The sequence below is a fragment of the Ischnura elegans genome, chromosome 5 (assembly GCF_921293095.1).
Source record: "Ischnura elegans chromosome 5, ioIscEleg1.1, whole genome shotgun sequence".
In the NCBI taxonomy this organism is placed as follows: Eukaryota; Metazoa; Arthropoda; class Insecta; order Odonata; family Coenagrionidae; genus Ischnura; species Ischnura elegans.
The window spans coordinates 32,669,728-32,683,143 of record NC_060250.1 but is presented as its reverse complement, the minus strand read 5'-3'; the positions used below and the strand labels follow the sequence as shown (position 1 = coordinate 32,683,143).

Here is a 13,416-nt window from a genome sequence, read left to right as displayed (position 1 = left end):
ATCGCTTCCGTTTTACGAATGGGATTCTAACGGAAATAATGAGCCCGGTGTAGCCTAGCATTAATGCACACATCCCGATAATTTATTTTTTTATAAAAGTCGCGGAAAACATTGAGCGAGAGTGAAAAATCATGCACGGATAATCCGCATCCCGGATAAACAGCAAGCCGGATAATCGGGAGTCTGCTGTAATAGTATTTCTCATTTCATTTCGCAATATGGTATGTTAAATCCATTTATCTATTTTTTTGTTGCCAAATTTTTATCTGGGAATCTAAACCTCGTGATGGGAAAAGTATATTCAAAATTGTTGAAGTAGTCATTTTAAAATAGTACAAAGGTTTCCTATCAATTTTTTTTGTTTTGTTGTTGCAGCATAATTAGTATCTCCATTTAGAACCATTCTGTAATTTAACTGTTATCCAGAATGAATAAGCTACAGCCTAGTCTTTCAAAATTTATCATTGTAAATTTTTATCAAAGTTAATTTTTCCCTTTTGTATTAATGAATTTTGAATTTTCTATCTTGGAATCCCAAGAGGAGCTCACCATATACCTTGGATTGCACAAATACTGATAAAAACATCAATTAATGAACTATCCAAGCTCCTGAACCTATTTACTTACCAAGACATAAGCACAGTGTGTGCAAATGAGGGCGATGAGAACAGTTCCAAAGATACCAACTGAGAGGCCAGCATTCATGAAAGCATACGGCATTCCAAGGATCCCAGTCCCAACACTTGCCTTGAGTATGTGGATCAGCGTTTCAGTGTCTCTGTAAGCAGTCATTGGCCCCACCAAGCTTCAGTTAGACAACCCCTGAAATGGTAGGAGGTTTGCAGGCAGTGACTACACCTGGCAAACTTATTTAATTTGAATCTTTTTGCAACATTTTTTTTCTGATTTATTTTTAGAAGCAAGTCACTTTGAAGCACAAATTCATCATAATTATGTACAAAAAAGTTTGTGGAGGAGTGTTGGTGATTACTTTAAATTAAAATTCAGGGGTGTCAAACTTGGTGAATGTACATGATTACAAATAAAAACCTTTGGAAGGACACGCTTAAGAGAACATTTAAATATATAGCGAAATGAGGGGTGTAGGATATTAATTATATGTTATGGTGCAGTGAATGTCTGGAATGGTTAATTCCAAAAAAATTCATTGTAACAATGCATGTGGAATGTTGCACAATTTATTCCTGTGATCTTTCCCTTCTGAAGAAAAGACTTCCTTTCGTTTATCATGATGTTTACAATTTGTGCATATATTTTCCTCTTTCTATTACAGCGCCCCTTAACCACTGTTCATACTCGTCCATCCTCTTATATATTTCCCTCGTGACCTCCTGATACTTCTTTTCATCACTCTACACGCCTAATTATTGCATGTTTTTTTCTTAATTCCACCCATTCGCCTATTTTCATTCTGCCTACAGAAAAATGAGATCGTGGATCTCTTCATTTCCTGGGTTTTCGCCGCGTTTTGTTGTCAGAGGTGGCGACATTTTCGCCAGGATTCCACCAGGCGTCTTCTGGTCCAAGTGATGATTTCCGTGTTTTTGCCGCGTATGTATAGTTTTCCTTCCTCGCGGAGTTTGAAACAGTACTAACTATTGTAATGGAAAAGGTGTTTATGATGCACTTTCAAATTGAGGGTCCAATCTTGAGGAAAATCGCACGATACAGGCAGTTTAGTTGTTGGGCGATTTAAACTCAATTTAACCATGTATTTTGCACACCCGAAGGTCGCTGCATTTTAAGAGTCATCAATCCGTCCCTGAAGAACCTCGTGGAAGTGTTGGGTGTCGGAATCACCGCCGTGAGGGTATGTGACCCTGAATACACCGGGGCGCGTTTCCCAGGCCGAGTGAGAGTGCTATCGGCGTGTTTTTCAACTGTTATGATGGCAAATGAAAAGTCAAATGATTTTTATCATAAAGAAACATCGGCTACGTTCGTTTGGGAAGCCTAATTTTGGGAATGAATGTAGGGCATAGGGAAATCTGAGTTTGGAACAAGATAAGGTGCTTCTCAATTTTATGTGATTTTTAGTTCTAGCCTTCCTAGTAAAAAATATATTTCTAGCATAATGTAGTGACAAGGAATCTTATTTTTTGCCTACAAAAAGCATTATTTGCGGAAATAATTCCACTACTACGCATGCACAAATTAAGTTTTTTGTCGCATTCTGGTGAAAGTGGGTGTTTCATTAATTTGTATAATAGCGTCACAGAATTAAAGTTGGTCGTTTGTACTTACGTTGTTCTGGATTTTATTGGAGTTTGTCTGCTTGTGAATGGGTTGAATCTCCCTCCGAGGTCATCATTTGCTAGAGATTTCCGTTCACTGAAAAGGAAAAAATGAAATTGTAGCAAAATTGTAACAAAAATAGGGTTGTTAGGATTGAATTTAGAAACTCCTTACCAATCGATTTTTTTATAATTTAGAATATTAAAAATCTATTTAATGAAAATTTAGAATTTAGTTGCAAGTAGGGGTTATTATGAACTTGTCCTGGGGGGCTTTGCTTGACTCTGGTCGAAATTACTCCGATCTGTTTTTATTTCGAACAGTCGATTCTGATTGGATTCTGCGAACGAAATTTGTTATGTTTGAAAAGAGTTTTACGACTAAGTGAGCATTCTTAATGAGCCATTGGAGTGAAATTTTTCATACAACTATTTCCAATCGCATTGCAACCACTCGGAATCAACTGTCTGGAATGATTCCGATCAGTGTCAAGCACATCCCCACTAGGCTGCCTTCAGCCGCACAAAAATCAAAGCACTGAAAGTAAATGAAAGAACACGATTGTCTGTTTGAAAAACAATAGTTACTGTATTTTCAAACGTATTCTTGGTGAAGGATGGGGAGGAGAACCTGATCCTTGAGGAATAAAGGAGAAGCTTGTAATTGGAAGCAGGATATAAAGAATCCACCTTTAGATTAATGGAAAAAGGAGTTGATTGTTACGGGACACACGGGAAAAATGGATTAGTTATTAAAAGTTTTAGAAAATAAAATTGGATAGTACAAAAAATATTACGGGCGTTTGCGATGAAAATTGTCGTCACTTCACGTGGTAAGGACTTGAGGCTTCGCCATTTTAAGCGCACGTAATCAATTCACTTGTTGATTTACTGGATTGATATATTTAATTATCTTTACGTACATACGAGGTTTCCGTTGTGGCGGGTCCTTTGGGACCATTTCAGAATTGACGGTCATGGCCACCGGGGAAGTCCCTGGTAGTATATACTGGAGATTACGGGATGCAATTTGTACATAAAGTTTCGTGTGGTACAATCTTTACTACCTTTCGAATTACATAGCAGGCGACCGCGTGAATATCGAAGTAAATTATAATTTGTTCACGTTTGATATCCGCGTGTAGACACCTGTGTTCTCGGCGATGAATCGCGGAATCTGTTGTCGCGAGTAACTTCCCTTCCTTTATTGACTGTCGAACGTGAACTGACTAGAGGGAAGTGGGTGACAAGAATTTTGTACTCCTAATCGATACGTATTCTTTTTTTATCAGAACTTGTTGACTTTTTAAGTTTTTCACGCGAAGCCTCATTTAGAGACTCGGATGGGATATGTAGAGCGATTGACAGACACTGACATGGGCAGGTAGCATTTTATCTGGGTTATTTTTAGATAGTTGCCATTATAGCGTTACAAAATTGAATCAAAAGATTCTAGTCACATCCGGTTGTGAAAACTGACAGTTATGTGCTATTACATTGGGATACAGTAGAATGAATGCTTAATTTTTTGCGTGGGTGGTAGTTCCCCTCGTAAATGAGGCACCTGAGTATGAAATAAGGTACATTTTGGTGCAGATTTGTTTCTTAAAAATAATTCAAAAACATTTTACTTGGTATTTCGATAACCCGAAGCAACACGCAGAGGAAATCAATCGATGAAAATGCGGAGGACCAACCCTAGCCTTTCTTGTCGGTGAATACGTGTCAGGCGATTTTCTGAAGAAATGTATTTCCGATTTCAGATGCATCCAAACATTTAAAATTTAAAAAAAAATTGAAATTCATTTTAAGCATAAGGAACCGTGCTTGCCTCAGAAGGTCGACCGAAGGTCTTATCAAAGACTGCTGTTGTATATGGGGGTCATTACTTTCGGAGGCACCCGGGAAGTACGCAATACCTGTCGACGAAACGTGGGTTCTGGAAGATTTCCCCATAAATATTAAGAGGGATGATATGATTACGAGGATTCCAAAGGTATTGCATGTTAAAGCGGCAAATTACAATCTTGCTTTCGGAAATCTAATTAATGGTTATCGTTATTTTATCTTCTCAGGAACTGGTGGGGGCGATGGTTTTCTTCCCTTTTAATCTGTCGCTGACTAGGAAGTGATATGAATCCAAATATTTATGAAACTTTTAGCGTATCTTTCCTAAAGGAGAATGTATGCTTTCTCGTGTATCCCTAATATTTGGGAAGCTAAAAACGACCCTGCGTAAATGATTCGCCCTCTTCTCTGATGTGTTAGCCGAAGCTGGTTATCAGCGATCACCCCTATCGCATTTCACCCGTCACGGGCTTAAGTACGTGCTCAGCTCAGTCATCATCAATCAAGCCGACCTTCACCTGGAAGATCATGGTTTTAGCCACTGATAGTAACCCTCATTCAGCATTTTATGTCCTCGCGGGGAAGATTTTTTACATTAATCTTGATAGAATAGCAGGAATCTATCAAGGATCTTAATACAAGGAATCTCGAATTAATACAATTCGAAATGGTCTCGCATAACTATGTGATTAATTTAGAGTATTTCTCTCTGATTATGGGCTCTTTCCATCATTTTTATTTCCTCATTTTCTTCAATGTTATTAAGCCCACACTAAGCAGTGTGCATGCGCCAGTAGTGCTGCCCTGAATTAATTTTTCGATTGGACATGTTCGAATGTAATACCATTAAGAAATGTTCCACTGCGACATCAGAAATTTGTAAAGACATTAAAAATAAATTCACGAGTGAAGAAGTGCGTGATGGAGCTGCTGAGACACCTGGTAGTCGTTTGTCGAGCTAAGCCGCTGCGCCGCAGTCGCATATGGTTTCCACTTTACGCTCCGATTAGGGAACAAATCATCGAATCCTGTATCATGTTTCTGGGGTCAAAAACCGGTAAAGAGAATTTCAGTTACCTGCGAGGGTTCTGAATTAATTATTCTCCATCAATTTAAATCGATAGCAAACTAACCCCTCGCTCTCTATCTCAAGAAGGCATGACGTGCTTCTAGCTGTCTTGAGTATCCATTCTCCCGTATGAATTTGGGAATGAGTTTTCAGCGCATGTAAAATTAATATTAAGTGTTTTTATGCAAGATTTATAAAAATTGGTTAAGCATTTTGCCAATAGCAATTTTTTTTACCTCTCTCGATAGTAGTTGTGACGGTCATTCAGCGTTTGTCTCCGATACACAGTAGCACAACTATCACTTAACGTTAAGTTCGACTGCATGCTCCGTCATGTTGTGATTATCGAAAATCAGGCTTAAATTTGACCTATAATGTCGTATTTTTCTCGGTAGTTACCATGAGTTATGAATTAGAAACGCTCATAGCATTGATAATGTATGTATATGCGATGAGCTGGTCGAATTCCTGAGACACTCGAAGCCATTTGCTGGGATAATCAATGCATGCCTACAAAGATAAACCTTTTATTCTAGGTCGTCGAAGGAATGCATTTTAGGACATGCCCACCGGAGTTTTTTTACGTTATTCAGCATCTGTTCCTTTTATCAACGGCTAAGCCACTCTGGCGATTGCTACTGTTATCTTGATGATTTTTATTTGCAGCCAGTGGTGCCGACTCCATGGGGCTTGAGGGGGCCCGAGCCATGACCACCTAGATACTGAGTATCTAGGTGGTCATGCCCGAGCCCCCTCAATAATTCGTTATGGGTGTGAGGAAAAAATGTGTCAGGCTTGTCGATTTTCCTCGGAGTGTCCAGATATCTAGATTGTAGTTATAAGGGTTATAATGTTGATCATACAACTCTTCTAAAATGCTTAAAAAACTTAAAACTCACTATTTATAAAATTTCCAGGTTTGGGCCCCCCCAATATTTTTTATAAGTCGGCGTCCCTGTTTGCAGCTTCAGGCTACACTTTGTGGAAGTTATTTTGAATAGGTAAAATGATATTGCATTCTTTTTCGAAATACTTTTCATTATTATCATGACACGTTACGTAATAATCACGTAAATATAAATATTTTGAAGGCGCATGAAGCGATTATTTACCCTTGAACTTGATGGTTTCATTGAAATTCTCGAGATAACGGAAAAGCAGCTGAGCCGATAATATTGTGTGGGTTAAGGCAGCAGAAAAAATTGCCTGAGTAATGTCAGGGGATTCGGGTAACCTGCACCTTTTCCTCCTTGATGTTTAACGGAGGCTTTTTAGGGCCGCATTAGCCGTATTTCCGCGTATCCAACGAGGGTTCTAAGTGGCCCCCGGCCGAGTGCGTTAAGGGCCTTGGTGAAATTTATTGGTCTTTCCCTAATGAGATACGTGCGAAGATCGAGAGAGGTGCCCTGGGTCTCCCGTTGGGGTTAGAGGTCGAAATTTAATCTCCTCGAGGAGGGTTTGTAGCGAGAATCAGGTGATTAATTTTCTCATAATCTCCCGGAATTTTTTTCGTCGACGGAGCTTGATCCAGAAAATATTGGGGGGATAACTGAAGATTACCGTGTTCGTTGGGGACATAGTAGAGGTGAGACGAGAGTGGCTTTATTAATGACCTAGAGAGATTAAAGCAATGGTTTAGTTTTTGTGAATTTACTATTACGGAGGTGGAAACATTCGAAAGACATCTTACAGTAGAGCGACGTTAAGCTAAAGAGAAGAATATGCAATATACACGGCTTAATACCAATTTGAAATTCCGTGAAATTAAATAAAAGGGGTAGTTTATCTTTCAATTTTCCTATAAGTTTTTCCTTCTTTGTTTAATTTACTATGTATCAGAGTATTTTACCTTAAGAGTATTATGTTGAAATCTACCGTCTATTTTAATCAGCTATTGAAGAAACCTTGCAAACTAACCGAAAGGAAACATAAGGTTATTAATTTTTTGAGTGTGTACAGATGAGTTAAGTGTGTTAAGAGTTAAGTTTGGTAAGTTAAGTGTACAGAAGTACTTAAGAAGATATACTATTTGAGTCTACAGGTTTCTCTCAAAATGATGTTGGTAAAGGATTTTTTCACACCGGCTGAGATGATGAGATGAACGGGGTAAAGATGGAAAGCGGAACGTGGATGGGTGGGGTGTGCCAACTATTAAACCCTCGGGGCTTGAATACGAAACTCATGCTGAGGTGGTTATCGGGCCAATTTCCCCATTAGCTCCGTCTAATACCCACCTGGCTTTGGCCTCTCCCGACGTCGGAACGATGGTAATCTTCCCATCTTGTGGAAGGAATGTCTGTAACTCTGTGGCATGGTTCTCATCCTGCGAAAGAAAAAAGAACAAGACATAAGTTGTTTTCTCTGGGAACCAATTGAGTTATCCCATAGAATGGAGGGATATAGTCTCGTAAAAATCGACTGGAGGAAAGAGGAGTTTAATACATAGGAAACCAGTGCTTATGGAGAGAAAGGTTGGTCTTCTTGACCATTGGCTCGAAAATAATTGAATTAGGTTTAGAGCGGAAAGAAGGATTTTAGGATTTTATAATTATATCCTAGGGTGCAATCTAGATAGGTAGGTATCCTCTGTCTTGTATTTACCGCAGAAATCAAACCCTTCCAAAGTATTTACACCAAGCGAACTTAAATATTCTATAGCATGAGAAGTCTGATTAATGAAATAATGGTTAACTTTAACAATTTTATGTCGTGAGTGAATAGATATAATGTAATTAAAGTTTTAAAATTATTCGAGAGCAAACGTCAATGAAAGATGAAATCGTAAGTAACCTTTGAATCGGGTATTCCGGAACTTGTTTCTTCCATTATACCTGCGAGCGTAGAAATGCTCTATTTTACAAGCATCACGAAACGCACAAAATGTAAACAGCGGTTAACAGCTAGCTCAGCTCGCCATATTTCATAAATTGTTTCCTTCGTATACAGAGTTTCGTTGACAACACAACAATATATCGAAGAAATAAATACAGGAAAACACTTTTTTAATGCATACTGCCACTGGGTAAACTTTTCTCGGGATTCCCACTCTGGGTTAATGTTTTGATATCGGCCAACGTTTCAAGTACCGTCTCAGCACTCATCTTCAGGGTTGAATATTGATTTATTTATACTGCCACTGTTTACGACTATTTGACCAGCTTTGACACCCTTTGAAGTAAATATCTATGTGAAAAATTACGAGTTTCCTTAAAAGCCTGAATCGCACGATCATTTTTTTTCGTCGCGAAAGTGATCACTATCGCGATTACTGCGCAAAATGATCGTCGGCGGCAATTGTTTTTCGCGATCGCGATGAGGATTCCCATCGCTATTTTTCATCACTCGTCCGGTCGCTTTTTCCGTCGATAAAACCGTCACTAAAACCCCATATCAGCCAATCGGAACGCATTCCCCTATGGAGCGTTTGTAGCGCAACGTTTGGCAATTGTGAGAACGACATAAATAAACAAACACGCTTATATAATTTCTGATGTGGATCCTATGACAACGAGCTGTGATATTGGAAATGATGCGAAAAGCGACGGCGGGAGTGACCGTGTGATTCAGAAAAATGATCACAAGAGCGATTGCTTTTCGTGACGGGAAAAGTGATCTCGATAGTGATTGGCGAAAAAAAATGATCGTGTGATTCAGGCTTAACTCATCATTCAAATGTAAGTCCCAATTGTAGAAGCTCAGGAATACGCGGAGGCTCTCGCGGAAGATTGTTGTTGTGATAATTCTCAACTACTGCCTCTAATGATGATGGCAGGATCGTCTGTGAAACTGTCGTCCTCAGACTACAAACACTCGGTGAAATACCAGAAGACTTGATATCGTCGTATTGTGAAATTCATATTGCTTTCCGATCAATCTATGGACCTATTAGAAACTGAGTACGGGATATAAGTGAAGTGAACCCCTAGTAATTGTGTTCCGCGTACATTGATAGTTAATACCTGGATAGTTTTGGATATTTTTTACCTATATAGTTTACCTCTAGATAATATATGATTGGCAGTGATTGGAATATTCATAAACTATGGATATCCATTTGCCTGTTTCCCATGAAAATGTTTCTCCCATCTTCCCAAGCACACATTTGTTAAAAGGAAAATTGGAAACGTATCCCTTTACATGGTAAAGTATTTCTGTTAAGCATTGTATAGATATTCGTATCTATCTGTAAATTTTACATAAAACTATTCCGCCAAATTATAGGATTATGAATTTGATTTGATATTACTCCCAACTGTCGGACTAAAATTTTGTACCTAATATTAAATACAAAATTCTCGTGGAAAAAAATGTCACCTTTTTCAACTCGTGGGATTGTTTAATAATTTTACTATTGGTGCATATGACTGGCTATTATTCCATTCCTACGGAAACATTTCGCATGATCGCATTTGTAGTTTCGATATTTCTACATTGCACTTTATATTTGAAGATAACGGGTATAAACCTAGCTTTTCGATTGATAGTGCAAGAACATGCCTACCCAAGGATATGGGTCAAATATCTTGGTACTTAAATGTGACGCCTTATCTCTCGCCTTCTCAAATTTTCAATAACCTTATCTCCAGGATGACGGGTTTGAAAATAGGTATCTAATCCAACAAAGTCAGATCAGTGGCTTTCGAACTTCCTCAGTCATCTAATTGGCGTGCCTCCATGTGGAGGGGCACTCAGTTTTTATATGCTTTAGTAATTTTATTTACGATATTCCCTAATTTTACTTGCTCAATATTTTGATCACTCGAAAACGAGTTGCAGTTGCTTTGAGTTCGCATATTAATGACGAGTGTTTTGATAATTTTGAGCGGCTCTCAGATATCGCTGCCTTCGTTCCTTGGTTCGAGATTACTCAGCCTTGTCTCTTCATATTAATGCTGTTTCGTTGGCTGCAAATAACGTCACATTGTCAGAATCCAGCTCCTAGTTCAACTAGTGAGATAGCTCAAGTGAGATAAATTGCTTTATTGCATCTGCTGGACGCAGAGTCATGCTGGCCGGGGCCACGGCGAAAGGATTCCGTAGAGGATGAGAAGGGAGAGTACAATGAAGATAAAAATTCTTACTCCATTGCCTTTATTACTGGCTATGTGCTGGATAAGATTCTCTTACCCTTTTTCCAATCCAGAGAAAACTTTCGATTGTTGGCTTATATGATCGGCGTATAATTTTCTTGAAGTATTCCTACATTTACATAACCAAGACATTACATTTCAATAGGTGGTTATTCCATGGTGTACCAGTAATTATAAGTCTAGCTGAGCATATCTAAGAAAATGCGAAATCGTTGTTTTCTCAGATTTTTATGCACAAAAGAAAGCATTGCTTAACAATTTTTATCCCGTAACTTATTTTCCGAGAGACACTTTACAGTAGCGCCGGAATTTATACCATATTCCTAGTTTATGGCGGTGCCTGTCTGAAGAAAGAGAACTTTTGGCCATTATCGCTGACTTTCATTCAAAGTTGTTCCATAAATATTCATATTGACAAGGTTTGAGGTTAAGTTACGTCTAGTTATTATTGCAGTCACGTCAATAAAGCCATTGAACTTATTTTTTTCTTATGGAATGGTGGGTTGACGACCCCTGGAGTAAGAGACGAAAACTCCCGAGGCGAGAGGGCTGGTTCTAAGTTTATTTTTTTAATTTCCGGGTAGCGTGGGAGAGAACAAAAGAAGTACGTCACGGTCATAAATCACCGATTGAGACCTTGTAGGGGCCTTCTCCTCAATGGTCTTCCTCCCTAGTTGCATTCTCCGGACGATCGTCCGATATCTTGGTTCGAAGAAAAATGTGCTGGGATCACTTCGAAGCGTACTGCATGGATGATTTAAATTCTCGCGGAAAAATCTAGCGTGGGTATAAGGTATCTGGCTCATTGTCATTTCTCCTCGTGGCATCCGTGCTGGTCAGCCAAGCACGTGTTGGCTTTTCGTCTTGGCATATTTGAAATTTTTTTTGAGACCCACGCCAACGGAATTTTCGACTCACGTTCGTCATTTTCGCTCCGCTATGTTATGGAGCAAGCGACTTCGATGACAGACAGCCATTAAGTAGAATATTTTGACGTTTGCAACCTCGAGAACATCGTTGAGTTGATTTTGTTGTTATTTCGAGGTTTGAGGACCAAGGGTTTATTGTAATTATTTCATCGATTGATGCTAACCGTGGCTTGGTTCTTTACTATATTTGCCGCTTTGAATATTTTGATGAAATGATCCAATTATATTTTTCTAGCAATAATCGAGTTTTACTCCACTTAAAGAAAGAAACGAGAGAACTAAGCCAGATTTTTGGAGTTGAAACAAAATAACCTCACTGGATTAGTGATTTCATCGCCGACTGTTTTCAGTTATTTTTGCGTCCAAATTTAGATCATAAATGATTTAGCCTCGCAGTTTTTCATGCTGGCGAGTTCAAAGTATGTTCTGTGATTGCTAAAATATTTCCGTTCTGATGAATTTGATGCCACTTGCTCATATGGGAGGTAATTTATAACAAAACTTAAGCATGTTGGGGTCGGCCAAATTTTAATAGAGGAAATTAGTGAATAAAATGTAGCTGAGATAGTTTTATTTTACTATTACTGCGACCAATATATATTCAGTTGAAAATGAAAATATCTTAGGTGAGTTTCATCAACGGCTGACTGATATTTTTGAAAAGTTACTCATGTATTTATTTCGTAAAAGGTTTAATTATCAATATAAATCATCTCTTGGGATCAAAAAGCAGAGAAAAATATAATGTTGAGGCACAGATGCCTCGGTAGGAGACGGATTGTGAAGGAGAGTTGTTCGATTTAAGCGAATGAATTGCGATTACTATTTCGAAACGTATGTTCCAGGAGGCATCTATAAGAGAGGAACTTATATAAACAAGAGGAATTATGGTTTATCTTGATGAAAGGGACATTAAATGGGGAGAAAATTACAAGACCAAGGAGATTAAATTAAGCAACATATTTAAGGAACATATTTGAGTATCAAGTTTTGTCTGACTGTTACTAATGTCGCATTCCACCGTTTCTATCCCAGGTGAGGAATGTGCTTCGGACTTCTATGAGACAGCTATAAGAAATCTCCGAGTGGCTGGTGAAAACACACTCGGAAACATTCTGATTCAGCCTAAAAATGTACTTCAGTATTGTTTATTTCGTTTCGATGCAAGTCATATGGATTAGGAGTCAGTGCTAAGGTCAACACACAAATCTGATCTCCTGTGAATCCGAAATGGGATGCGGAATTCAGAAAAGCGCCACCTCGGCCGACGAAATGTTGACCTGCTGGTAAGATTCCGGTGTAAACCAGTTTCAGCTACCAGAAACCGAAGAGAACGTGACGAATCGAAACGCCTCCTCCCAGAGACTTCGAATTGTTAGATGGCATATTGTCCTTGCCGGCAGGGTCACACTTCGAGTTCACAAAGACGCCGAGATATCAAAAACCTTATGATAAAGGTCATGATAAAGGTGACGCAAATGGTGGGCTTGTTGAATGAATGGGAATATTTCGCGCAGCTGATGTGGTCAAAATGTGATAATATATCAAGAAAAAAGCTTTTAAAGTAGGTATTTTTAACCCAGTGTAGCGTATGGTATGGCTGATGAAAAGTCGTCCCCTCCTGAATCTGTACGGGTGCTGCGCTGGGTGCTGTGTGGATTCAGAACTAGTGTTAGAATTTGGTGGTCTGACAGTAGTACTTTTATAGCGAATTTAGTAAAAATTGATTATAAATAGCTAAGTAATAGTTTTCCAGAATAAAATTTTCATGCGATTTGGTCCCGATGAAAGAGTAACGGATAGCTATAAGTGAATAAAGGTGCGTTTACACTCTGTAACATGTTATATAATACGAGTTACATATAACATGTTTTACGAAAAAAATTCAAATCCGTGTAACATGTTGCACGTAACATTGTGTTGTAATACAAAATATTGTTATCGCGTTACAACCAAGTTTTTGGTTTCCCACACGAAGTGGGAAACCAAACACGTATTGCACGTATTTTGTTTTATAACACAATGTTGCATGTTAAATGTTACACGGATTTGTAACTTTTTCGTAAAACATGTTACATGTATCTTGTTTTACATAACATGCTACACACTGTAAACGCACCTTTAGAGGCACGATCGTTTCTAAACGCGGTTATCGATGATGCATGCATATCGACCCGCGCGAAACATGAACACGTGTAACCAAATGGTTTTGAGGAATCGAAGGA

The 13,416-nt window shown here is 38.6% G+C and overlaps 1 protein-coding gene and 1 long non-coding RNA gene across 4 annotated transcripts in view; one reads left to right on the top strand and one right to left on the bottom strand.

Moving 5' to 3' along the window:
• LOC124158672 (proton-coupled amino acid transporter-like protein pathetic) overlaps positions 1-13,416 on the bottom strand; it is a 119,943-nt gene that overhangs the window by 10,460 nt on the left and 96,067 nt on the right. The window contains exons 1-4 of one of the 3 annotated variants that reach the window (XM_046533890.1): positions 7,963-8,043; positions 7,407-7,495; positions 2,266-2,352; positions 628-778 (exon numbers count right to left, since the gene is read on the bottom strand). In XM_046533890.1, coding sequence (XP_046389846.1) covers positions 628-778; positions 2,266-2,352; positions 7,407-7,495; positions 7,963-7,998 — 363 coding nt within the window. In that variant the 5' untranslated portion in view covers positions 7,999-8,043. Of the gene's footprint in view, positions 1-627; positions 823-2,265; positions 2,354-7,406; positions 7,496-7,962; positions 8,044-13,416 lie in introns of those variants that run through there. The other 2 variants (XM_046533891.1, XM_046533892.1) reach the window with 2 other exon arrangements.
• Positions 1-13,416, top strand: part of LOC124158674 — a 73,012-nt gene that overhangs the window by 17,973 nt on the left and 41,623 nt on the right. The window lies entirely within an intron of this gene.